The sequence below is a fragment of the Salvelinus namaycush genome, chromosome 30 (genome assembly GCF_016432855.1).
Source record: "Salvelinus namaycush isolate Seneca chromosome 30, SaNama_1.0, whole genome shotgun sequence".
In the NCBI taxonomy this organism is placed as follows: domain Eukaryota; kingdom Metazoa; phylum Chordata; class Actinopteri; order Salmoniformes; family Salmonidae; genus Salvelinus; species Salvelinus namaycush.
Window position 1 is genome coordinate 7,676,593 of NC_052336.1, and position 26,004 is coordinate 7,702,596.

The window sequence follows — 26,004 nt, forward strand, 5'->3', positions numbered from 1 at the left end:
ACAAAAAAATCTGTAGAGACATCAAAGACAGTAGAAAGCTTAATCTGGCTGTGCAAAACCAGTCCATGGAGCTTAGAGGTGTGTGTTTGTGTGTTTGTGTGTGTGTGAATGATCTACACCTGTAGATGATGATCTACATGATCTACACCTTAATTACACACTTATATGGGATTGGTAAATATGAATAAAAATGTAAAATGTGCCTAGTTTAGCCAAGGAACAATACATACGTGTGTTGTTTGGGATGTGTGTGTGATTTATAAGTTTGTGTGTTTTTTATGTTGGGATGTGTGAAGCACTGTATGTGTGTGTCTCTGACCTAGTCCCCTCTCTCCACAGTGTGTGCCAATAATACTGATACGAATGTGAAATCCCTGTGCTCCACTTCAGTGTGGATCACACCTTTCCTACAAGCAGTCTACCTCTTTGTCCAATACATATTGATAGTTAACCTTCTCATCGCCTTCTTCAAGTAAGACTACACACACAACGGTGTTCCACAGAGCGCTGTTCTGTGACCAATACTATTCTCATTATTCATTAATAACATTATTATCATATTTTTCCCCAATTTTCTACATCACTGTGTATATCTATTTTTGCCATCTCTCTTCTCCTCAGTAATGTGTACCTCCAAGTGATGTCAATCAGTAATCTGGTATGGAAGTACCAGAGGTATCATTTCGTCATGGCCTACCATGAGAAGCCAGTCCTCCCTCCTCCCCTCATCCTCCTCTCCCACCTAGTCTCTTTCTTCTCCTGCATCTGTCACAAGAGGAAGAAGGACAGTCACTCTTACGGACCAAGTACGGGAACTACCATTTATCGCTCTAAAATGCGGATATGACAGAACCACTTGGTGATCAGAGAGAACAAGAGAGGCCCTAGTACTGAGCTCTGGGGGACACCAGTAGTGTATGAACAGACTATAAAATGTATAGGTGTCTGAGGGATCTCTAGTTTATCAGCAAAAATATATGCAGCTACAATAAGTTATTTGAAAATGTGTACTAGTAGTTACGTTGATCTGTAAAAGAGGTGAAATGCCTTGTTGAAACTAGAAAGCTCTTCATCCTCTCCCTTCCCATCTCCCCATCTTTCCTTCCCTCCAGAGTTGTTTCTAACGGAGGAGGATCAGAAGAAGCTCCATGACTTTGAGGAGCAGTGTGTGGAGACGTACTTCCATGAGAAAAACGACCAGTTCCACTCAGGGAGCGAAGAGCGCATCCGCCTCACCTCAGACAGGTAACTGTTACCATAGTTACCATTCACCCCAGTTTTTATTTGACCCTTGCGTTGACATTAACAGTTATAGTGTATATATAACATAAAAGGATTAGGAGGTTAATTGAATAGTGAATATTGAACTCTGTGGCAACATAGATGTGTTTCTCCTTTCTCTCCTCAGGGTTGAGACCATGTGTATCCAGCTGAAGGAGGTCGGTAATAGAGTGAACTTCATCAAGCGTTCCCTCCACACGCTGGACTCTCAGATCGGCCACCTTCAGGACCTGTCAGCTCTTACCGTGGACACCCTGAAGACCCTGACCGCTCAGAGGGCCTCTGAAGCCAGCAAGGTCCACAACCAGATCACCAGGGAGCTCAGTCTGTCCAAAAACTTTGCCCCCGGCCTGGCCCCCACCCCTCAGGACCCTACCCCTCAATCCAAGGGGGTCAAACGCAGCGTGGGCGCCTACTTCGGTTCCTCCTTCCCCCAGGTGTCCGGGGTGGTGGTGGGGGGCAACATGGCTGATTCTCTGTTTGGGAGTGGGGTGGATCCAAACCCGCCACTGACGCTCAGTCCCCCAGAGCGGAGAGGAGACTGGGCTGGGCTGGGGCACCAAGCTACTGCTGCTATAGAGGCTGGATCCTCCACGGGTGGCAGTGCCAGTGCCAGTCACAGTGCCTTCTCCCTCTGCCCAGCTCCGGCGCCCCCTACTGTCAGTCCTCCAGAGCTGCGGCTACGCGGCCACTCCTTCACCCAGTGGCAGCTGACCCGTCCAGTGCAGGTGGGCATCTCCGACTGCCCCTCCAGCCTGCCCAGTGTGCCCTCTGCTAGGGCTGCTTTCTACGTCAGCTCTACCCCCTCCCAGCCCTCTGTCTCCAGCCACCCAGAACTCAGCCTGGCTGGGACAGACAAAGACAGAATCTCTGCTTCCACCTCTGCCTTTGCTGTAGAGTTTGGTGCGTTTGTTGGTAAGTATAACTGTGAGGAGAAAGACGAGGACACTAGCTGTGTGTACCCCACTGTTGTTGTTGTGTCCAAGACTTCTGACATTGCTCGCCCCGTTTGCTTGCCTGCTTCCACTGAGAAACGGGAGGCAATTGGTGAGAAGGAGGGGAGGGGTGAGGGAGGGGAGAGGGCGAAAGGGAGGTATAAGAGGGAGGGGAGGCCAGAGGGATATGTGAATGAGGCATTTTCTGATGATGAGGGAAGACCCGAAGGAGTTCTGATGGATGGGCAGGGCAGAAATGCTGAGCTTCCGTTGGCTCCTGAGACCACCCGTCAGGCCACCCCCTCGCCGCATGCTGACGCTTACAGGAATAGCCCCCTCCCTGGCTGCGCCCTGGCCCCTGCAGTGGTGCCCAGGAGACCCCGCGGCCGTAGGACCAGTGAGGTGGGGTCCTCAAGCCCCATGGCCCAGCCAGGGTCTCCTCAGCAGGGGGAAAGAAGGACTGAAGCCCCCCTGAGAAGTGACAGCAGGGAAACTACCAGAGACAGAGGTTTGAGTCTGTCTGAGTTTAAGTTGGCAGTGGGAAAATCTCAGATCACACTCTACCTTTCACCTGTAACACACCTTTTCCTAACCAGGGTGAAGTATGGTTGTTAGTGGTCTAACTGGGTGGTATGGGGTCTAACTAAAATGAAATAACCACAGGTGTGTTCTCAAAATATGGCACCATGCTCAATCAAGACTTCAAAATAAACCAATCAGTATGCCATCATGTTCAATCAATAGACTTCATAAACTCATAGCAACAACTCATTGTCATTTACCAGTAAAATATACACATTCGATAACAGTCAATAAACGGTTGCAAACTTTAAAGAAAAACCTGGGGTACCCTTACAGTGGCTTTCGAAAGTATTCACCCCCTTGGCATTTTTCCTATTTTGTTGCCTTACAACCTGGAATTAAAATAGATTTTTTGGGGGATTTGTATCATATCAAATATTTTATTTTATTTGTCACATACACATGGTTAGCAGATGTTAATACGAGTGTAGCGAAATGCTTGTGCTTCTAGTTCCGACAATGCAGTAATAACCAACAAGTAATCTAACCTAACAATTCCACAACTACTACCTTATACACACAAGTGTAAAGGGATAAAGAATATGTACATAAAGATATATGAATGAGTGATGGTACAGAACGGCATAGGCAAGATGCAGTAGATGGTATCAAGTACAGTATATACATATGAGATGAGTAATGTAGGGTATGTAAGCATAAAAGTGCATAGTTTAAAGTGGCTAGTGATACATGTATTACATAAAGATGGCAAGATGCAATAGATGATATAGATTACAGTATATACATATACATTATATTAAGTGGCATTGTTTAAAGTGGCTAGTGATACATTTTTGATCAATTTCCATTATTAAAGTGAGCTGGAGTTGAGTCAGTATGTTGGCAGCAGCCACTCGATGTTAGTGGTGGCTGTTTAACAGTCTGATGGCCTTGAGATAGAAGCTGTTTTTCAGTCTCTCGGTCCCTGCTTTGATGCACCTGTACTGACCTCGCCTTCTGGATGATAGCGGGGTGAACAGGCAGTGGCTCGGGTGGTTGTTGTCCTTGATGATCTTTATGGCCTTCCTGTGACATCGGGTGGTATAGGTGTCCTGGAGGGCAGGTAGTTTGCCCCCAGTGATGCGTTGTGCAGACCTCACTACCCTCTGGAGAGCCTTATGGTTGTGGGTGGAGCAGTTGCCGTACCAGGCGGTGATACAGCCCGACAAGATGCTCTCGATTGTGCTTCTGTAGAAGTTTGAGTGCTTTTGGTGACACGCCGAATTTCTTCAGCCTCCTGAGGTTGAAGAGGCACTGTTGAGCCTTCTTCACCACGCTGTCTGTGTGGGTGGACCAATTCAGTTTGTCCGTGATGTGTACGCCGAGGAACTTAAAACTTACTACCCTCTCCACTACTGTCCCGTCGATGTGGATAGGGGGGTGCTCCCTCTGCTGTTTCCTGAAGTCCACAATCATCTCCTTTGTTTTGTTGACGTTGAGTGTGAGGTTATTTTCCTGACACCACACTCCGAGGGCCCTCACCTCCTCCCTGTAGGCCATCTCGTCGTTGTTGGTAATCAAGCCTACCACTGTAGTGTCGTCCGCAAACTTGATTGAGTTGGAGGTGTGCGTGGCCAGGGAGTACAGGAGAGGGCTCAGAACGCACCCTTGTGGGGCCCCAGTGTTGAGGATCAGCGGGGTGGAGATGTTGTTACCTACCCTCACCACCTGGGGGCGGCCCGTCAGGAAGTCCAGTACCCAGTTGCATAGGGCGGGGTCGAGATCCAGGGTCTCGAGCTTGATGACGAGTTTGGAGGGTACTATGGTGTTAAATGCTGAGCTGTAGTCGATGAACAGCATTCTCACATAGGTATTCCTCTTGTCCAGATGGGTTAGGGCAGTGTGCAGTGTGGTTGCGATTGCGTTGTCTGTGGACCTATTGGGGCGGTAAGCAAATTGGAGTGGGTCTAGGGTGTCAGGTAGGGTGGAGGTGATATGGTCCTTGACTAGTCTCTCAAAGCACTTCATGATGACAGAAGTGAGTGCTACGGGGCGGTAGTCGTTTATCTCAGTTACCTTAGCTTTCTTGGGAACAGGAACAATGGTGGCCCTCTTGAAGCATGTGGGAACAGCAGACTGGGATAAGGATTGATTGAATATGTCCCTAAACACACCAGCCAGCTGGTCTGCGCATGCTCTGAGGACGCGGCTGGGGATGCCGTCTGGGCCTGCAGCCTTGCGAGAGTTAACACGTTTAAATGTTTTACTCACGTCGGCTGCAGTGAAGGAGAGGCCGCAGGTTTTGGTAGCGGGCCGTGTCAGTGGCACTGCATTGTCCTCAAAGCGAGCAAAGAAGTTATTTAGTCTGTCTGGGATTTGATTTACACAACATGCCTACCACTTTGAAGATGCAAAATATTTTTTATTGAGAAACAAACAAGAAATAAGACAAAAAAACTGAACTTGAGTGTGCACAACTATTCACCCCCCCCAAAGTCAATACTTTGTAGAGCCACCTTTTGCAGCAATTACAGCTGCAAGTCTCTTGGGGTATGTCTCTATAAGCTTGGCACATCTAGCCACTGGGATTTTTGCCCATTCTTCAAGGCAAAACTGCTCCAGCTCCTTCAAGTTGGATGGGTTCCGCTGGTGTACAGCAATCTTTAAGTCATACCACAGATTCTGAATTGGATTGAGGTCTGGGCTTTGACTAGGCCATTCCAAGACATTAAGATGTTTCCCCTTAAACCACTCGAGTGTTGCTTTAGAAGTATGCTTAGGGTCATTGTCCTGCTGGAAGGCGAACCTCCGTCCCAGTCTCAAATCTCTGGAAGACTGAAACCGGTTTCCCTCAAGAATTTCCCTGTATTTAGCTCCATCCATCATTCCCTCAATTCTGACCAGTTTCCTAGTCCCTGCCGATGGAAAAACATCCCCACAGCATGATGCTACCACCACCATGCTTCACTACTGTGGGGATGGTGTTCTCGGGGTGATGAAAGGTGTTGGGTTTGCGCCAGACAGTGATGGCCAAAAAGCTCAATTTTAGTCTCATCTGACCAGAGTACCTTCTTTCATATGTTTGGGGAGTCTCCCACATGCCTTTTGGCAAACACCAAACGTGTTTGCTTATTTTTTTCTTTAAGCAATAGCTTTTTTCTGGACACTCTTCCGTAAAGCCCAGCTCTGTGGCGTGTACGGCTTAAAGTGGTCCTATGGACAGATACTCCAATCTCCGCTGTGGAGCTTTGCAGCTCCTTCAGGGTTATCTTTGGTCTCTTTGTCGCCTCTCTAATTAATGCCCTCGTTGCCTGGTCTGAGTTTTGGTGGGTGGCCCTCATTTGGCAGGTTTGTTCTGGTGCCATATTATTTCCATTTTTAATAATGGTTTTGATGGTGCTCCGTGGGATGTTCAAAGTTTCAGATATTTTTTTTATAGCCCAACCCTGATCTGTACTTCTCCACAACTTTGTCCCTGACCTGTTTGGAGAGCTCCTTGTTCTTCATGGTGCCTCTTGCTTGGTGGTGCCCCTTGCTTAGTGGTGTTGCAGACTCTGGGGCCTTTCAGAACAGGTGTATGCATACTGAGATCATGTGACACTTAGATTGCACACAGGTGGACTTTATTTAACTAATTATGTGACTTGTGAAGGTAATTGGTTGCACCAGATCTTTATTTAGGGGCTTCATAGCAAAGGGGGTGAATACATATGTATGCATATTTTCTGTTTATAATTTTTTTGAATTTTTGGAAACAAGTAATTTTTTTAATTTAACTTCACTGGACTATTTTGTGTATGTCCATTACATGAAATCCAAATAAAAATCAATTTAAAATACAGCTTGTAATGCATCAAAATAGGAAAAACGCCAAGGGAGACAATAATTTTGCGAGGCGCTGTATATATTCAGAGCTCTGAAACTTTATATAGTCTTACTACATTGCAGGCCTGTGCTTTGTACCTCAACAGAGACTAGATGAGGAAGAGCGGCCCTCGCATTTCTGTGCGCAAATGTGCGTTTGTATTTTCTGGATGCGGGAGTTCCAATGCAGGCGATGGTGGTCCTTAGCCAGTGCGGTAGTGGGAAACAGAGGGCTAGTGTTGCTGTTAGCAGGATGATGTTTCTTCACAAGACTCAGAGGAAACCCTAGAATTTCCTGGGGTCTAGGGTTGCTATCTGAGCTCGATATAAACTATTTTGTCACATGGTAGCGTACATACAATATACATGTCTTTGCCTCTTATGGAGATGGCTTGCTATGCTAGCTAGCTAGTTAGCTGGTGTTGGCTACCTAGCGGCTAATATTAGCTAGCGTTGCATCGTACCTTCAGACGGGACCCAAAGCAAACTGTAGAATTGACAGTATTTAGAGTCGCTATCTGAGAGGTATACTACGATTTAAAACTAGATCTACTCAGATTTTTATAAAGCAGAAGCTGGCTACATTCCAGCCCAGGCTTCATCCATACTAAGGTGGATTTTGATCATGCAGCTAACGCAAGCAGGCTGAGGGCATTTCCACATAACACAATAATTTGGATAGCCACTCAAGCTTCCCCCTTATGTGGGTACTAGAAAGTTAAATATTGGTTGTTTCATTGCCCCCATCTTGTTATGTAGAAATGCACTGTCAGTATGTTTTTTAACTACACTTGTATACCGCCTCGCCATGCTAGCTTTGCCCGCGTGTGGGTGCTAGCAACCTAGGTAGTGCTAGGTATCAACAGCCAATCCAGTAGGGAGTGGAAGCTATGCTGAGCTTTAAATTGGTCAAGCACACCGCGATATCGCAAAGTATTTGCATAAAGTTCCGGTTTCCTCATCTTTGGTCCCACCCTGTTCACGTCCCTCGCCCATGCTCGCATCGCCCAACAGTTCCCCGCCCACTTAGCTTCTCTTCCATTGGAAATGAATGGCTATTCGTAGTTTCATTGCCCACGTCACTTCAGTTAACTAACTGTACGTGCATGTTGCACATGGCAAGTCGAACACCGAACTCTTAATTGAGACAATGTTCGCATTTTTATGTTTTGGGCTGAAATCAACATGAAAGAGAAGTTATTTAGCAAATTCAGCAGGCTATGCTGTGACATAGGCTATTAGAAGTGCCGTTTTTCTTTAAGTTTCGATAATGCCGTCTTTGTGCTTTGGAATGCTTATCCATGCACAGGCCCCTTTTTCCCTACCTATCAATAAAATGATTTTAGAAAATCATAAACGTTTCACTGTGCGTCAACTTTCAAATGCATGCTGTGATTACTAAATGTGTAATGTGATAGGTATTTTTAATATTACTCTAGAAAAAATACAATGTTATAAAATAGTTAATCAGTCGTCCTCAAATGAAGGGGATGACAATGTAGTCTTGGCGAGAGGGAGGGAATCTAATTTCATTAGTCCACAACTCACCTCAGACGCTTCATTCAGGATAAATGGAGTTAGCCCTGAGTTAGCCTGCCCCTGATCAGGTTAGTTCTAAAGGATTCGTTGCCATATAAATCTACCTGGCTAAAAGGTGAGCCACTTGTATGACCGGTTATCCAAAATGTAACTCCGAGTTGACCACACTTACCTCGCTAACTCCTCTTTGTAGTATAGGGCTCTGGTCTCGTCACTCAGTCATCAACTCTTCTTAGCTACTTATACAGTTCACATCCTGGTATGCTACATATACAACATCTATTTACATTACAGCTAAACGGTTACAGCGGTCTGCCTTAAACTGGGAATCAAAATCACCTCGGAACTAACTCCCGCCCTCCAACTTTTGTAATTTGTTCCCTTCACTTTCCCTACCTACCCTCTGATCTGGCTAAGGGGGACCTTCAAAGGCGCTGCATGGTCAATCCTACGTCTGCATTGGCCATGTAGCATTTATGGTAATACGGCCTATGCAGAATTCAGGGAATTCATACCTCTTGCGCTTCGTCGAGAAGCGCAGAGCTGTTGTAAAGGAAGTGAGTTTGTGTTTATACAGGACTTCCCGCCCTCACCTACCATCAACCAATCAAGTCAATGCGGAGCTATACGGAATTTACCAAATTTGAGAAGCGCACAGCGATGCGGTACGGAACTCAATTTGGCCTCTGTGTGCCCCCTTGGAGGCTCTGCAATTGCGTCACACCATCCATACGGCGCCTCCGACCACATTTTCGTATCAAGCATAAATTGGCTTTTAGTCAGCAACAGGGAAGAAGGCTGCATTCATAACCAAGTGGAAAGGTGGTAGGCCTATTTACCGCATACACTGGGAAAAATCAGGGGAGATTGCCGAACGATTGAACCCTTTCATTGAAGCCATGCAGTTTAAGGCTGATCGGGATACTGCAGGATCCCCCATTATAGTCAATGGGAAAATATCAATCTTTGTGGTCAATATTCGTGATAATATTTTTTATCCAAAAGAATCATAGTACGAATAATTGCTTCTATTAGACAGATGTATGTCCTTGAACCGATTTATTGTTTTAAAATCGCACACAGAATACGTTTTTAAATATTTGATTCAAGGACATACATCTGGTGTAATAGAAACAATTATTGGAATTGCACACAGAATAAGTTAAGGATAATTTATTTGCTTCCTGCAGTACCCTGGACAACCTTCAACTTGAGCTATTCAGAGGGGGCAGTCGTTCTCCCCTAGTCGCAGCCGGCAACATCACTTCCTGCAGTGGCTCAAACTGTGCATGTTATGTCTTGAGAATCCCCCAATGTAGACATTTTTACATTTTACATTTTAGTCATTTAGCAGACGCTCTTATGCAGAGCGACTTACAGTAGAGTGCATACATTTTATTACATAGTTTTTTTACTTTTTTTTTTTTTACATTTTTCATTACATTTTACATACTGAGACAAGGATATCCCTACCGGTCAAACCCTCCCTAACCCGGACGACGCTATGCCAATTGTGCGTCGCCCCACGGACCTCCCGGTTGCGGCCGGCTGCGACAGAGCCTGGGCGCGAACCCAGCCCAGCCTGGGCGCGAACCCAGAGACTCTGGTGGCGCAGCTAGCACTGCGATGCAGTGCCCTAGACCACTGCGCCACCCGGGAGGCGTCTTAGCAAGCTAAAACCGACTTCCTCTGCTTCAAATGCACCATTTAGTCTTCACATAGGAATGACTGATGTGACGTCATCATAGATGGCTTTGTTCATTCATATACAGTCATTGGTAAAGATCCAGTTGAACGCCCCTCCTGCTCATAATTACTAATGGGAACCTTGTCTATCATCCCTGAGCTCTGACTTCTCTCACATGCTGACCTCTCATGTCAACTATTAAAATGTAACAAATATAACAATTATGAATTATTCATAAAAATACATTTATTAATATGTGAACGCCTCCAACTGGTAATTACCACCTTTATACTTGGTTATGAATGCAGTAGTGCACTACATAGGGAGCAGGGTGTGATTTGGAACATAGCCTAGGAAGAGGTGCCTGGGCTGTAGGGTGCTAGGATCAGATTTGTAATTCACTCGTCGCTGTTGTCTCAATTTCAGATTTGTCTCTCTTTCTCTACCTGTCAATTATTATGTCAACCTTTTGTCTTGTCTAATGTCATTGTTGGGGTGTTGGCCTCTGGTTGAAGGTGACAGAGTTGTGACTGTATCACCATGGATTGATTGATTGGTTGAGATTTGGAACCTTTCCTGAAATTGTCTGTATTGGTTGAAGGGTTTGTCACATGGAAAGGTTGAGGCACCGTCTGTCTTTCAGTGACTGTCCCAGAGGTCTAAGATGTTCTCTCTAAGGCACAGAACCAGGTTTGGCCAACCCCTGACCTGGGTCAGGGTTTGGGTCAATTCCATTTGAATTCAGGAAGTTATCAAATTGGAATTGAAATGAACCCCAACAAAAAAGCCTGCAGCTCTGCAGCCTTCCAGGACAAGTGTTGGCCACCCTTGGTGTGATGCTGTCTCTGTATCTGTCTAACAGTGTTCCGGTCCTCCAGGTCATAAAGACAACCTGCACCTGGACCTGCAGCGCTCCTTCCCCAGAGACATCTCCTCCACAGCCGCCTCCTCCAGACAGCTCAGCCCAGCCACGCAGCACAGGGAACAGGTGAGAGAGTATGTGGGATTATGTGTGTGTTCCTCCTAGGTATTGAGGCAGTTATTTACTTGCTCTTAGTTCCCGGTTGGGAAGTGGTTGTTGGTTGGTAGAATGTCAGTCAATGTTATGACCATTTAAAAAACAGAACCTGTTAGTTCTAGTTGGATATTGCTCCCAGGGCGGAGCAGTTTATTTACATGAAACATCACAGAGACACTTCCACAGAACAAACCAGAATTCCTTAATGGCTTCCTGTCCAACACATTGTCCTCACAAATCCTAACCTTAGCCTCACTATGTGAAAAACAGGAAAACTGATCTCATCAGCTGAGCCCAGTAGAAGGAAGTTGCTCCTAGATACTGATGCCAGTGTGTCTTTCTCTCTGTCTACAGGGTCATCCTGAAGGCCAAGGTAATATGAGGATGGTCAACTCGTATGCTGGCTTCACTGAGTTTGACCGGAGTCCCTCCTTCCTCCATCCAGACTCCTGTAAGTCCAGGAAGATAGACCTGTGCTTCTAGACACATGAATACACTGCAGAACCCTGAGAAGACCTGCCAGAGGTCACGACATGTATACTATGTGTGCTAACTGAAAGGGTCTTTGGTTGTTGTGTGTCTGCAGCTCTGAGTAAGAGAGAGAGGAGCGGCGTGTCAGCGGAAGACATCCTCATCCACGAAGACCCCAGAGCTGCACTACTACTGGTGAGAACTGTCCCATAACTGTATGATGTCTCACACCCCTTCAGGTTCTGAAATCACTACTGACTGACTGTACCACTGACTGACAAGTGATTCACTACAAGTGACTGACTACCACTGACTGACTGTACCACTGACTGACTGACTGTACCACTGACTGACAAGTGATTCACTACAAGTGACTGACTACCACTGACTGACTGTACCACTGACTGACTGTACCACTGACTGACTGACTGTACCACTGACTGACAAGTGATTCACTACAAGTGACTGACTACCACTGACTGACTGACTGACTGACTGACTGTACCACTGACTAACTGACTGACTGACTGTACCACCTACTGTACCACTGACTGACTGACTGTACCACTGACTGACTGACTGACTGTACCACTGACTGACTGACTGTACCACCGACTACAACTGACTGACTGACTGACTACGACTGACTGACTGACTACGACTGACTGACTGACTACGACTGACTGACTGACTACGACTGACTGACTGACTACGACTGACTGACTGACTACAACTGACTGACTACGACTGACTGAGTGAGTGAGTGACTACGAGTGACTGACTACGGGTGACTGACTGACTACGAGTGACTGACTGACTATGCGTGGCTGACTACGAGTGACTGACTGTACCACGAGTGACTGACTGTACCACGAGTGACTGACTACGAGTGACTGACTACGACTGACTACGACTGACTGAGTGACTACGACTAGTCACTGACTGACTGACTGACTACGACTGACTGACTGACTACGACTGACTGACTGACTACGACTGACTGACTGTACCACGACTGACTGACTGTACCACGACTGACTGACTGTACCACGACTGACTGACTGTACCACGACTGACTGACTGTACCACGACTGACTGACTGTACCACGACTGACTGACTGTACCACGACTGACTGACTGTACCACGACTGACTGACTGTACCACGACTGACTGACTGTACCACGACTGACTGACTACGACTGACTGCGACTGACTGACTACGACTGAGTGACTACGACTGAGTGACTGACTGAGTGACTGACTGACTGACTGACTGTATGCCTGACTGACTGTCTGTATGACTGGCTGGCTGTACGACCGACTGGCTGGCTGGCTGTACGACCGCCTGGCTGGCTGACTGTACGACCGACTGGCTGGCTGACTGTACGACCGACTGGCTGGCTGACTGTACGACCGACTGGCTGGCTGACTGTACGACCGACTGGCTGGCTGACTGTACGACCGACTGGCTGGCTGACTGTACGACCGACTGGCTGTATGACTGACTAACTGGCATGTTTTCCTCTCCTCAGGAGAGGGCTCAGGTCAAGACAGCTCAGGCCAGCAGTCTGTAAGTACCTGGCATGCATTCCTACCATCATCCTGGTTTTTCAGCTGGGGTCAACTTACACTTACAGCCCTGGAAGAGTAGAGTAGATGAATTCACTTACAGCCGTGGGTCTAGTAGATCTCTTGGTTGTTGATCAGTTCAGTGTTCCCACAGTTTGGCTCGTAACCCTGGGCCAAGCCTGGCTTACCGTTACCATGGTGACCGGAAACAATGTTCCAATCACATTCCCAACACAGCTATTAGGGGGAGTGGATGGTTGCCCGTAGTGTTAGTATGTGTTAATTAATAGGTGATCTCCATTTTGAAGTAGTACTTTTTCTTCTACTACTTCTATGTGTTGGTAAACAAACTGAAATGGTGCATACTGCTACTTGGAGTGTGTTGTTTGAACAGGTATAAAGCCAAGGTTGGTGATCTACTGCCACCTGCAGTTACGGAATGTTTGCTCACAAGTATAATTCATTGGCTGATCCCTCCTGATGACCTGGAAGTCCCACTACTTTCAAATGATGGAAATCCTCAATGACAATGTACATGCAAAATGGGTTATTTCCAAGTTTTTTATTTATTTAACCTTTATTTAACTTGGCAAGTCAGTTAAGAACAAATTCTTATTTACAATGACGGCCTACCAGAGGGCAAAAGACCTCCTGCGGGGACGGGGGCTGGGATTTAAAAAAACACATATCACGTCGAGAGACACCACAACACTACATAAAGAGAGAACTAAGACAACAACATAGCATGACAGCAACACATGGAAACACTGCATGGTAGCAACACAACATTACTACAACAACATGGTAGCAACACAACATGGTAGCAGCACAAAACATGGTACAAACAATTATTGGGCACAGACAACAGCACAAAGGGCAAGAAGGTAGAGACGACAACAAATGTAATGATCTCTATGAGGTGGAGGTTAATGTCCGTTGTGTGTTCTCTCTCTCAGCAGGGCACCAGGGGAGGACTCAGGTATAAATGGTATGTGTCCATTGGAACTTGCTGTCTGTACTATTACTGTAACTTGATAGTTCCTGATTTCTTTATCTGAGATGAACAGGCTGTTCACCTCTCTATTCACTTCTTTGGCAAATTATATTTTCTCTCCTTCCTCTCAGCTGCATCATGTCTCTACAGACACGCCCACCTGGGGAGCAGGAAGGATTGTGAGTGGCTGTGAACTTTCCCTTTAATAAATCTACTTCTAACTCCTTGAGATGTGAACCATCCCTTTAACTACATCTAACTCATTGTGATGTGATCTATCCCTTTAACTACATCTAACTCATTGTGATGTGATCTATCCCTTTAACTACATCTAACTCATTGTGATGTGAACTATCCCTTTAACTACATCTAACTCATTGTGATGTGAACTATCCCTTTAACTACATCTAACTCATTGTGATGTGATCTATCCCTTTAACTACGTCTAACTCATTGTGATGTGAACTATCCCTTTAACTACGTCTAACTCATTGTGATGTGAACTATCCCTTTAACTACGTCTAACTCATTGTGATGTGAACTATCCCTTTAACTACGTCTAACTCATTGTGATGTGAACTATCCCTTTAACTACGTCTAACTCATTGTGATGTGAACTATCCCTTTAACTACGTCTAACTCATTGTGATGTGAACTATCCCTTTAACTACGTCTAACTCATTGTGATGTGATCTATCCCTTTAACTACGTCTAACTCATTGTGATGTGATCTAGCCCTGTACCACTAAAATGAATTCACCTCTTCACCTCTACTTTTTCATTCTTATTCTCTTCCCTACATGCTTATTTCTTTCTTATTTTTTACTTGTACTTTTATTAGCAATAGTCATGAGAGGAGAGCTTGCAAGTAAGCATTTTGTTGTTGTGTACACTTCCTGTAACCATGCATATCACAATTAAACTTTAGATTTGATCGGATTGGATTTGAAAAACTGACTAACATTTTTATTTGTCATTTTTATTTTTTTTAGCAATTGGTTCCCCTTTCAAGCCAATGGAAAGCTACCAATACTCAGGTGAGGTTTGGACCTTAAAGCATACTGTAGTCAGTCTCAAGTCACACCCTATTCCCCACTACATGGAGTAGGATGTCATTTGACTACTGTAGCCTCCTGCCAATGTTGTGTGTATTTGACTCTGTGTGTATGTTTCCCTCCCTGTAGCTGTGGAGCGTAACAACCTGATGAGGCTGTCTCAGAGCATCCCCTTCACCCCAGTGCCCCCTAGAGGTAAGATACAGTATTACATGTCCCTTTCACCCCAGTACCCCCTAGAGGTAAGATACAGTATTACACATCCCCTTCACCCCAGTACCCCCTAGAGCAGGGGTCGGGAACCTTTTTGACTAAGAGAGCCATGAAAGCAAAAAATTTGGAAATTTATTTCAGTGAGAGGCATATAATATATTTTAAAAGTGAATTCAACTAAATGTCAGTATAATAAGCCTCTGAATTTATTCTTAAATAATGTTGTTATAATACTCACCATTAATGCGACTTCTGGTGCTGCATGGATTTGCTGATGTCTTTGTAGTCTGGTTGGTACTTGGTGAGGTTAAGCTTCATGCAAGCGTTGAGGCTTTCATCCGTTAAACGTGATCGTAGGTTGGACTTGATGTTTTTAAGATGTGAGAATGACTGCTCACATGCATACGTAGATCCAAACATGGTCAATACAGCAATACTCACACGCTGCAGTGTGTGGTATGTGACAGGAAGCGCGTTCCAAGTTTTGAGAATCAGCTGGTCTTCGGGTTGAAGTTTTCATTTCTGTCCACATGTGCTTGCTCGCCAACTCCGCTTTCTGTCGTGTGATTCTTTCCAAATCTTCATTCAGTGACTTGAACTTATTCACCCACATGTCTGAGGCCTTCAGGTCAGCCACTTCTGCTTCAAAATCTCTGACGGAGACACCAGGAATGTAACTCAGGTCGGCTGTGTTCAGTGAACACTCGTTTGGAAGGGTGATGAACTTAAAAAGACGAGTGTGCTCACGAAATTCTCCAAAGCGTGCTTTGAAGGACTGTAGGAGACTGGATGTGCAGCGAGCTAGCTGGTGGAGATCAAAGTTTTGAATAGGCTCACTTGCTGTGCATGCATCTTTAAATTGGCTCAGTTTTTCAAAATGTAGTAAACGACCTGTTTCAAGATCCATGATGAAAAGTTCTAGCTTGTTTTCAAAAGCAAACACAGCTTGTTGAAGGGATAACACTGTATTTCCAATGCCTTGCATTTTCACGTTGAGCTGGTTCAGATGTTCAGTCATATCTACGAGATAGTAAAACTTGAGGAGCCACTCAGTTTCGGCTAGCTCAGGATGCTCGATGCCTTTCATTTCAAGGAAAGTCAGGATTTCTTTCAGGCAAGCCGCAAAACGGCTAAGCACCTTCCCTCTTGACAACCAACGCACATTGCTGTGCAAAAGCAGACCAGGATAGTTATTTCCAACTTCATCCAGCAGTGTTTTAAACTGGCGATCATTTAAGGCTCGAGCAACAATAAAGTTGATCACACGAATGACCAGCGACATCACTTCCCCAAACTGCCTGTCACACATCTGAGCACAAAGTGCCTCCTGGTGTAGAATGCAATGGAAACTTAGGATGGGTCTATTTTCATGTTCACGGAGAAGCGCCACAAATCCTTTTTTATTCCCCACCATACACGGAGCACCATCAGTACACACTGAGAGAAGTTTATCCATAGGTAGATTTTTTTCTTGAGCAAACTCCATGAAAGACTTAAATAAATCCTCACCTCTTGTGGACCCTTTTAATGGCAGAACTGCAAGACTTTCTTCGCGCAGTGTGTCACCAACAGCATATCTTGCAATCACGCTGAACTGCGACAAATGGCTCACGTCTGTTGACTCATCCAAAGCCAGGGAAAAGAACGGCGCTGCATTTATGTCCTTCACTTGCGTTTCCTCCACTTTGTTTGCCATCACGATGGTACGATCATGAACAGTTCTTGCCGACAGAGGCATGTCTTGTATCCGTTTAATTATCTTGTCTTTGTTCGGAAGATCATCAAAAAGTTCATTGGCTACATCCAGCATGAACGTTTTAGCATACTCGCCATCTGTGAATGGTTTTCCGTTCCTCACTATTGCTAAAGATCCAGCAAAGCTAGCGGAATTATAGTCACCTTGCCGGGTCCATACGCGGAGTTGCTGCTGGCTAGTGTCGTGTCTTTGACTATGCCAGATTAATTGCTATGACATGCTATTCTATAAAATAATTTCTCCGTAATTAATATTACCTGATTGAACTAATCATGTAAATATGAATTAACTAGAGGGACACCACGAAAGAATATTTATAGAGCTGTTATCTTTCGAATAAACTCTTAAAGATTTAGTAATATTTTACTAAATAGCAGTCACATTAATCGTCATTTTATTCAGTCTCATCTGAAAGTTGTAAGTCCTTGATTATCTGCAAGAATCCTGGCTAACAAGTTGAATCAGCAATACAAAATTGGGTTTAATTATTTATTTACTAAATACCTAACTAATCACACAGAAACACACATACACAATTAAATCATAACTTGGTCACAAATTACGTCATACAGAAAAACGTCCCTAGCGGGCGGAATAGATATGACAGCTTGTTACACAAAGGGAAGGGGGAAGTCCTAGTGAAAGCGCGGGAGACTTGAACATAGGCGAGCTGTGCTATCGTAAATACAGTATCTTATGCATTCTAAATTATCGCCCATTTGAAGAGGAAAATGCAATCAATATTTACTCTGAGCTGCGCTTCAGTAGGTTGGTGGTAGATGGCCCGTGTCATCACCCGAGTCCTCTGTCCTTTGAAGAATGTCTCTGGTAGTCACGGGAACGTTGTGTGTATTAGACAGGATACTTGGACTGTCCTTCCGAACCTGCGTTTAGCTGTGGCTAACTCCAAGGCTAGGAGATATCACTTCTGTAGTGAATACGAGTTCAAAGTTCATACCATTCACAATCAAAGTCCATGCTGATGTTGGCTTCATCTATAGTGATTATCTGAACCATTCTGACACTGGATCGTCATCCTAGAGTACCCGGAACAGAAAGTTATATTCTGGTTCAATGGCTTTTATAGTGGAGGGAGAGGGGTGTGTCTGAAAGGTTTATAACCCATTCCTCTTCACAGGGGCGGACCACTGTGAGCAGAGAAACTTATGAAAGCACAGATCTCTCCTTTGGAAGCTAAAATTACATTTTATCTCTTCACAAATAATGTCATATTCAAACATTTGAATTAAACAACAATTCCATGTGAATCCGATATCTCTGACATTTAGACTTTCCACAGTAGAGTTTGTCATTCAATCCTTGATGAGAATGTGTCAGAGGGCAACCGAACTGACATAATATACCTTAAGTACCACCGCATATGTTCAGTTGGTTGGATCACCAGAATATAGTTCATTTCCCCCAACTTCTGATGTTACCAGAACCTCTATGTTAACCCATGGGTTTCCTTATGTCACATCAGTTATAGTAGGGAGAGAGAAAAAGGGGGCAAGAGGTATTTATGACTGTCATAAACCTACCCCCAACCCAACGTCATGACACTAGCTTGCACCCTGCTCAGTAGCTCTTGGCACGCTTTCTTTCTGCTGTCTCCCGCAGGGTATTTTGATGCAAAGGTAGCATGGCGCGTGTCGAAGTGCCGCTTTACATTCGACCGTTTCATCGATGTAATTTTGTCATTGCAAATTAGACACACCGCAGAACCTGCTCTCTCCACAAAGGCGAATTCTTCGGTCCATTCGTCCTGAAATGTACGATACTCGTCATCTTTTTTTCTTTTTGCCATCTTCTTCGTCGAAGGGTTAGCTTTGAGCTAATGACCGAGCAGACTGATTCAAAAGGAGGCGTTTACCTGTTTTACCTAGCAACGGCCAACGTAGGCCAGTATCATTTAATTAAAATAATGGACAATTGCTCCTGCAGCCCTGAACAGGACATGAGCAGTGAAAAATCGATGGATGGATTAAAACAAGGAGTTGTAGCGATGAGACAAGATAGTAATTACTAGCGATTGGATACCACGAAAATTGGGGAGAAAAGGGGATAAAATTTATTTAAAAAAAAAAATAGTGAGAATTTTTTGTTTTATCTGCGAGCCAGATGCAATCATCAAAAGAGCCACACCTGGCTCGGGAGCCATAGGTTCCCGACCCCTGCCCTAGAGGTAAGATACAATGTTACACGTCCCCTTCACCCCAGTGCCCCCTTGAGGTAAGATACAGTATTACACATCCCCTTCACCCCAGTGCTGCCTGGGTCCATTTCATCAGGCACCACACGGAGTCGGGTTTCAATTTCTTTCACGGACTGTGTCCTACTGTCTGACTCAGCTGTAGTCTATCTAGTTTAAAGGACTGCGGTGTTGGGGTCACATCCGTTTCAATTCAGGAAGTAAACAGAAATGTATAAACAATGAGAGAGAACTGTCTCACCCCAACCCTGGAGAACTGGACATGTGACAGACGAGGTGACACCACCCAGTCTGTTAGAATGAGGACATAAAGTGGGACATATCATGGCCAGTTAAGGGAGATAAGGAAGCCATTTTAACCTATAAATAATATTAATAATTTGGTGGGTGCTTATTTGTCCTATTTTATTATACAGGTGTGAATTGGAAATGTGTTTTTGCATATCCCAACTCCCCCTGACACACCCAAACCAGTTGAACCTATAAACCATCTATCCTGTGTGGCTGCAATTCTGTATTTAATACACACCCACACTCTCTCTCTGTGTGTGTGTGTGTGCTGCTCCCTGTAGGTGAGCCAGTAACAGTGTATCGTCTGGAGGAGAGTTCTCCCAACACCATCAACAACAGCATGTCCTCCTGGGCTCACAAAGGTCTCTGTGTGTGTGTGTGTGTGTGTGTGTGCTGCTCCCTGTAGGTGAGCCAGTAACAGTGTATCGTCTGGAGGAGAGTTCTCCCAACACCATCAACAACAGCATGTCCTCCTGGGCTCACAAAGGTCTCTGTGCCAAGATAGAGTTCCTCAGCAAGGAGGAGATGGGAGGGGGGCTGCGACGTGCACTCAAGGTACAGTTGGTGTGTGTGTGTGTGGTCACTACTGTCTAGTGTCTTCACTACATGTAACAGAGATGGAACTGAACATTAAAAAGTATTGCTATTGGTTTGTTGCTTTTGTTGTTGCATTGTTGTACAATAATGTATTTCTCTGGAGGACAATAAACTATAACTATTTTATTGTACTCTAGGTGCTGTGTACGTGGTCGGAGTATGACATTCTGAAGCCAGGTCACCTGTATATCGTTAAGTCCTTCCTACCAGAGGTGGTCCAGACCTGGCAGAGCATCTACAAGGAGGACACTGTACTGCTGCTCTGTCTCAGGGTAGAGGAGAACACACTCTCACACACACTGCGCTTTACCCAATGAGATATATATATATATATACACACTGAGGGTACAAAACTTTAAGAACACCTTCCTAATATTGAGTCTTCCCCCCACTTAAATCTTTTGTCTCGCCCATTCACCCTCTGAATGGCACACATACATAATCCATGTCTCAAGGCTTAAAAATCCTTCTTTAACCTGACTCCTCCCCTTCATCTACACTGATTGAAGTGGATTTAACAAGTGACATCAATAAGGGATCATAGCTTTCACCTGGATTCACCTGGTCAGTCTATGTCATGGAAATAGCCATGTGTTGTACACTCAGTGTCTTTGTTCCCTGATTCATTCCCAGTACTTAAAGCCCTGAAAGGAGGAGTATGAATATGGCGACATGGTGGCTTCAAAGGCTCTTATTGGCCAAGACATAGTGTCAGCTATCCAGGGTTTACAGTGCATTCGGAAAGTATTGAGACCCCTTGACTTAAAAATTTTGCGAATGTATTACAAATGTAAAACAGACACCTTATTTACATAAGTATTCAGACCCTTTGCTATGAGGCTCGAAATTGAGCTCAGGTACATCTTGTTTCCATTGATCATCCTTGAGATGTTTCTACAACTTTATTGGAGTCCACCTGTGGTAATTTCAATTGATTGGACATGATTTGGAAAGGCACACACCTGTCTATGTAAGGTCCCACAGTTGACAGTGAATGTCAGAGCTAAAACCAAGTCATGAGGTCGAAGGAATTGTCAGTAGAGCTCCGAGACAGGATTGTGTCGAGGCACAGATCTGGGGAAGGGTACCAAAACATTTCTGCAGCATTGAATGTCCCCAAGAACACAGTGGCCAAACTGAGCACTCAGGGGAGAAGGGCCTTGGTCAGGGAGGTGACCAAGAACCTGATGGTCACTCTGACAGAGCTCTAGAGTTCCTCTGTGGAGATGTTTGTCCTTCTGGAAGGTTCTCCCATCTCTGCAGCGCTCCACCAATCAGGTCTTTATGGTAGAGTGGCCAGACGGAAGTCACTCCTCAGTAAGAGGCACATGACAGCCTGCTTGGAGTTTGCCAAAAGGCACCTAAAGGACTCTCAGACCATGAGAAACAAAATGTTCTGGTCTGATGAAACCAAGATTGAACTCTCTGGCCTAAATTCCAAGCGTCACGTCTGGCGGAATCCTGGCACCATCCCTACGGTGAAGCATGGTGGTGGCAGCATCATGCTGTGGGGATGTTTTGTCAGCAGCAGGGACTGGGAGACTAGTCAGGATTGAGGGAAAGATGAACGGAGCAAAGTGATCCTTGATGAAAACCTGCTCCAGAGCGCTCAGGAACAAAGTATGTGGCGAAGGTTCACCTTCCCACAGGACAACGATCCTAAGCACACAGCCAAGACAACGCAGGAGTGGCTTCGGGACAAGTCTCTGAATGTCCTTGAGCATATCCCAGAGCCCGGACTTGAACCCGATCAAACATCTCTGGAGAGACCTGAAAAAAAACTGTGCAGCGACGCTCCCCATCCAATCTGACAGAGCTTGAGAGGATCTGCAGAGAAGAATGGGAGAAACTCCCCAAATACAGGTGTGCCAAGCTTGTAGCGTCATACCCAAGAAGACTCGAGGCTGTAATCGCTGCCAAAGGTGCTTCAACAAAGTACTGAGTAAAGTGTCTGAATACTTATGTAAATGTTATATTTCAGTTTAGAAATACATTTGCAAACGCTTCTAAAAACCCTTTTTTCGCTTTGTCATAATGGGACATTGTGTGTAGATTTGATGAGGGGGAAAAAACAATTGAATCCATTTTAGAATAAGGCTGTAATGTAACAAAATGTGGAAAAATTTAAGGGGTCTGAATAATTTCTGAATGCACCGTATAAACTGTACGTCATTGACTCCACCTCTGTGTACATACACACACTCTTCATAATGACACACCATAGCAGGACAACTCTATGGTTAGTTTTCCTTTTTAATGTATGATCATTTCCACCACCCTCTCTTCGTCCATTCTATTCATCCTTCTTTCCTTCCTTGTCTATCCTTCCTTCCTCTGGTCTATTCAAGGCTATTCAATGTGGAAATATTGAAATACCTCACTGGTATCATTTCTCTCTCATTTGTTCTCTCTTGACAGGAAATTCAACAGCAGAGAGCTGCTCAGAAACTAACATTTGCATTCAACCAAATGAGGCCCAAGACAATCCCTTACTCTCCCAGGTAAACGAACACACCAGAGCTATATGGCACACTTCTCATTTAGCTGCTTGTTTTCAGCTGCTAACCATAACAAATGTATGTCTTTTGACATTTTAAACATGAATTTCAGAAGACACAGTGCCTACCTCTCTCTCTGTAGGTTTCTGGAGGTGTTTCTGTTGTACTGTCACTCAGCAGGCCAGTGGTTCGCTATAGAGGAGTGTATTACTGGAGAGTTCAGGAAGTTTAACAATAACAACGGGGACGAGATTGTCCCAACCAACCTTCTGGAGGAGACCATGCTGGCCTTCAGCCACTGGACATACGAGTACACCCGGGGAGAGCTGTTAGTGCTGGACCTACAAGGTAATACTGACCTTCAAGCCCTAACCTTTAACCCCAGACCCTTCAGTAGGGTTGCAAATGGTCTGGAAATATATGGTAAATTTCCAGAATTTGTTGGGAAATTTTCCATGTGAAGTTAAGCCTGGGAATTTTTCTTAAATTCATAAAAAAAAGTTAGCTTATAATAATTAACCTTTTTTTTGTGCGATACACATAAGGTAATTCTAGGTGTTGTGGCATATTTTGTTTAAACTATCCCCAATTCAATGGAATTGCAACCCTCTGCATGCACAGTGCATTCTTCCCTCACATGTGCAGTGCACTCTTCCATCACATGTACAGCTGATTCTCAAGATCTTGCACACTAATGAGATGCTGTTGAGCCCACAATACTACACTGTCTGAGCCAAGGACTACATGCTTTCTGGTACGTTTTGATTACAATACTGGGTGGGGTGAATATATTTTATGATATACTTGATTTTTTTGTTAACTAGTAAATAGTAGCCTACAGCAAAATGTTTAAATAATTTCTACCTTGTTAACAATTTCTGCTAGTTAGTTTTTCTACCATGTGGGTTTTAGCTTGCTTGTGCCTGCTGACTGAAGAGTGTTAATTCACCTGTTTCCATACATGTTTCATTTTAAAACATTTATCTTACAAAGGAGTTGTTTAATCTTACTGCTTAACTATTTATCTGTACATGTAATTGTATTTATTTATTTTTTACTCATTTTTTTCTAATCTTTACAGGAAAATGCCACAGGCAGTATCTGATGTGTGGAGACATTACACTGCAGCTAATGTAGAAGGAAAAGCTGTGTACATTTGCAAATACTGTGCCAAATCGTATGTGAAGAATGCAACAAAGACGCAGAATCATCTGGCCAAGTGCACAAAGTTCCCTCAGCGCTCACAACAAGCAACCTCTGACAAAAGTCCCTCTACTTCTATTCAAGTTGAAAACGAAGAATCAGACACCTTATCGATAGCAACAGCTCATGGTCCTCCTGGAATCAGATTTTCTTTTTGAGGAACGCAGTCAGAGAAATGCTGATGAATGTCTTGCTCGAGCTGTGTATACAACTGGTTCACCTCTGATGCTCACAGGCAATGTGTATTGGAAGAGATTTCTGAATGTTCTTCGCCCAGCATACACCCCTCCAACCAGACATGCTTTATCTACTCATTTGCTGGATGTAGAGTTCAACAGAGTTCAAGTGAAGGTCAAGCAAATCATAGAGAAAGCAGACTGTATTGCAATCATCTCTGATGGGTGGTTGAATGTTCGTGGGCAAGGAATAATTAACTACATCATCTCCTCCCCTCAACTAGTATTCTACAAGAGCACAGACACAAGGGTCAACAGACACACCGGTCTCTACATTGCAGATGAGCTGAAGGCAGTCATCAATGACCTTGGACCACAGAAGGTATTTGCACTGGTGACAGACAATGCTGCGAACATGAAGTCATACCCTCACATCACACCCATTGGCTGTGCTCCTCATGCATTGAATCTGCTCCTCAAGGACATCATGGCACTGAAAACAATGGATACACTCTACAAGAAAGCCAAGGAAATGGTTAGGTATGTGAAGGGTCATCAAGTTATAGCAGCAAAATACCTCACCAAGCAATGTGAGAAAATAAGCACCACATTGAAGCTGCCCAGCAACACCCATTGGGGTAGTGTTGTCATCATGTTTGACAGTTTCCTGGAGGGGAAGGAGTCTCTCCAAGAAATGGCCATATCACAGTCTGCCGATATGGACAGCCCCATCAAGAGGATCCTCCTGGAAGATGTATTTTGGAAGAGAGTAGTAAGCAGCCTGAAACTCCTGAAACCTATAGCAGTAGCCATTGCACGGATTGAGGGAGACAATGCCATCCTGTCTGCTGTTCAGACTCTGCTTGCAGATGTAAGAGAAGAAATCCGTACTGCCATGCCCACTTCACTGTTGCTCCAAGCATAGGAAACTGCAGTTCTGAAATACATCAAAAAGCGTGAGGACTTCTGCCTGAAGCCCATACATGCCGCAGCGTACAATGTTGGACCCCAAGTATGCTGGCAAGAGCATCCTGTCTGGTGCAGAGATCAACAAGGCCTATGGTGTCATCACTACCGTGTCTCGCCACCTTGGCCTGGATGAGGGCAAGGTTCTTGGCAGTCGCGAAGTACACTTCCAAGCAAGGGCTTTGGGATGGAGATGCAATATGGCAGTCGTGCCAACATATCTCATCAGCCACCTGGTGGAAGGGACTTTGTAGATCTGAGCCTCTTCCCCATCATCCTCCAAATCCCAACAACATCAGCCGCCTCAGAGTGCAACTGGTCCTTGTTTGGGAACACACACACCAAAGCACGCAACAGGCTGACCACTGCAAGGGTTGAACAATTTGTGGCCGTCCGGGCAGATTTTTGGCTTTTTGAGACTGACAACGAGCCATCCTCAACAAGGTTTGAAAGTGACAGTAAATATGAGGCCTCAGAGTCTGATGTTCAAGAGGTGGACATTGCGGAGGTCCAGGGAGAAGACATGGCACCTGAGAGGAAGACAACCAAAGCTATAGTTTCTAGACTATCATTATACAGACAGACGTATGTTGAAAACATTTTTGGGAGATGCGATAGATCATTGAGAACACAGCCATGAATAAAGAATGGTGCCAACACATCCTCCGAGAGCAACTTCTCCCAACCATCCAGGAAAAGTTTGACGAACAATGCCTTTTCCAGCATGATGGAGTACCTTGCCATAAGGCAAAAGTGATAACTAAGTGGCTCGGGGAACAAAACATCGATATTTTGGGTCCATGGCCAGGAAACTCCCCAGATTGACTTGTGGTCAATCCTCAAGAGGCGGGTGGACAAACAAAAACCCACAAATTCTGACAAACTCCAAGCATTGATTATGCAAGAATGAGCTGCCATCAGTCAGGAAGTGGCCCAGAAGTTAATTGACAGCATGCCAGGGCAGATTGCAGAGGTCTTGAAAAAGAAGGGTCAACACTGCAAATATTGACTCTTTGCATCAACTTCATGTAATTGTCAATAAAAGCCTTTGACACTTATGAAATGCTTGTAATTATACTTCAGTATTCCATAGTAACATCTGACAAAAATATCTAAGGACACTGAAGCAGCAAACTTTGAAAATGTATATTTGTGT

The 26,004-nt window shown here is 44.7% G+C and overlaps 1 protein-coding gene across 6 annotated transcripts in view; it reads left to right on the top strand.

Moving 5' to 3' along the window:
- The window catches only part of LOC120024696 (transient receptor potential cation channel subfamily M member 7-like), an 80,729-nt gene that overhangs the window by 52,600 nt on the left and 2,125 nt on the right, over nt 1-26,004 (top strand). For 2 of the 6 annotated variants that reach the window (XM_038968940.1, XM_038968943.1), the window contains exons 23-39: nt 340-472; nt 622-806; nt 1,113-1,245; nt 1,409-2,196; nt 10,707-10,816; nt 11,201-11,297; nt 11,433-11,512; nt 12,851-12,888; nt 13,844-13,875; nt 14,013-14,060; nt 14,874-14,918; nt 15,066-15,131; nt 19,690-19,770; nt 19,896-19,963; nt 20,143-20,277; nt 22,424-22,506; nt 22,646-22,851. In XM_038968940.1, coding sequence (XP_038824868.1) covers nt 340-472; nt 622-806; nt 1,113-1,245; nt 1,409-2,196; nt 10,707-10,816; nt 11,201-11,297; nt 11,433-11,512; nt 12,851-12,888; nt 13,844-13,875; nt 14,013-14,060; nt 14,874-14,918; nt 15,066-15,131; nt 19,690-19,770; nt 19,896-19,963; nt 20,143-20,277; nt 22,424-22,506; nt 22,646-22,851 — 2,328 coding nt within the window. Of the gene's footprint in view, nt 1-339; nt 473-621; nt 807-1,112; nt 1,246-1,408; nt 2,197-10,690; nt 10,817-11,200; nt 11,298-11,432; nt 11,513-12,850; nt 12,889-13,843; nt 13,876-14,012; nt 14,061-14,873; nt 14,919-15,065; nt 15,132-19,689; nt 19,771-19,895; nt 19,964-20,142; nt 20,278-22,423; nt 22,507-22,645; nt 22,852-26,004 lie in introns of those variants that run through there. The other 4 variants (XM_038968941.1, XM_038968944.1, XR_005472927.1 and 1 more) reach the window with 4 other exon arrangements.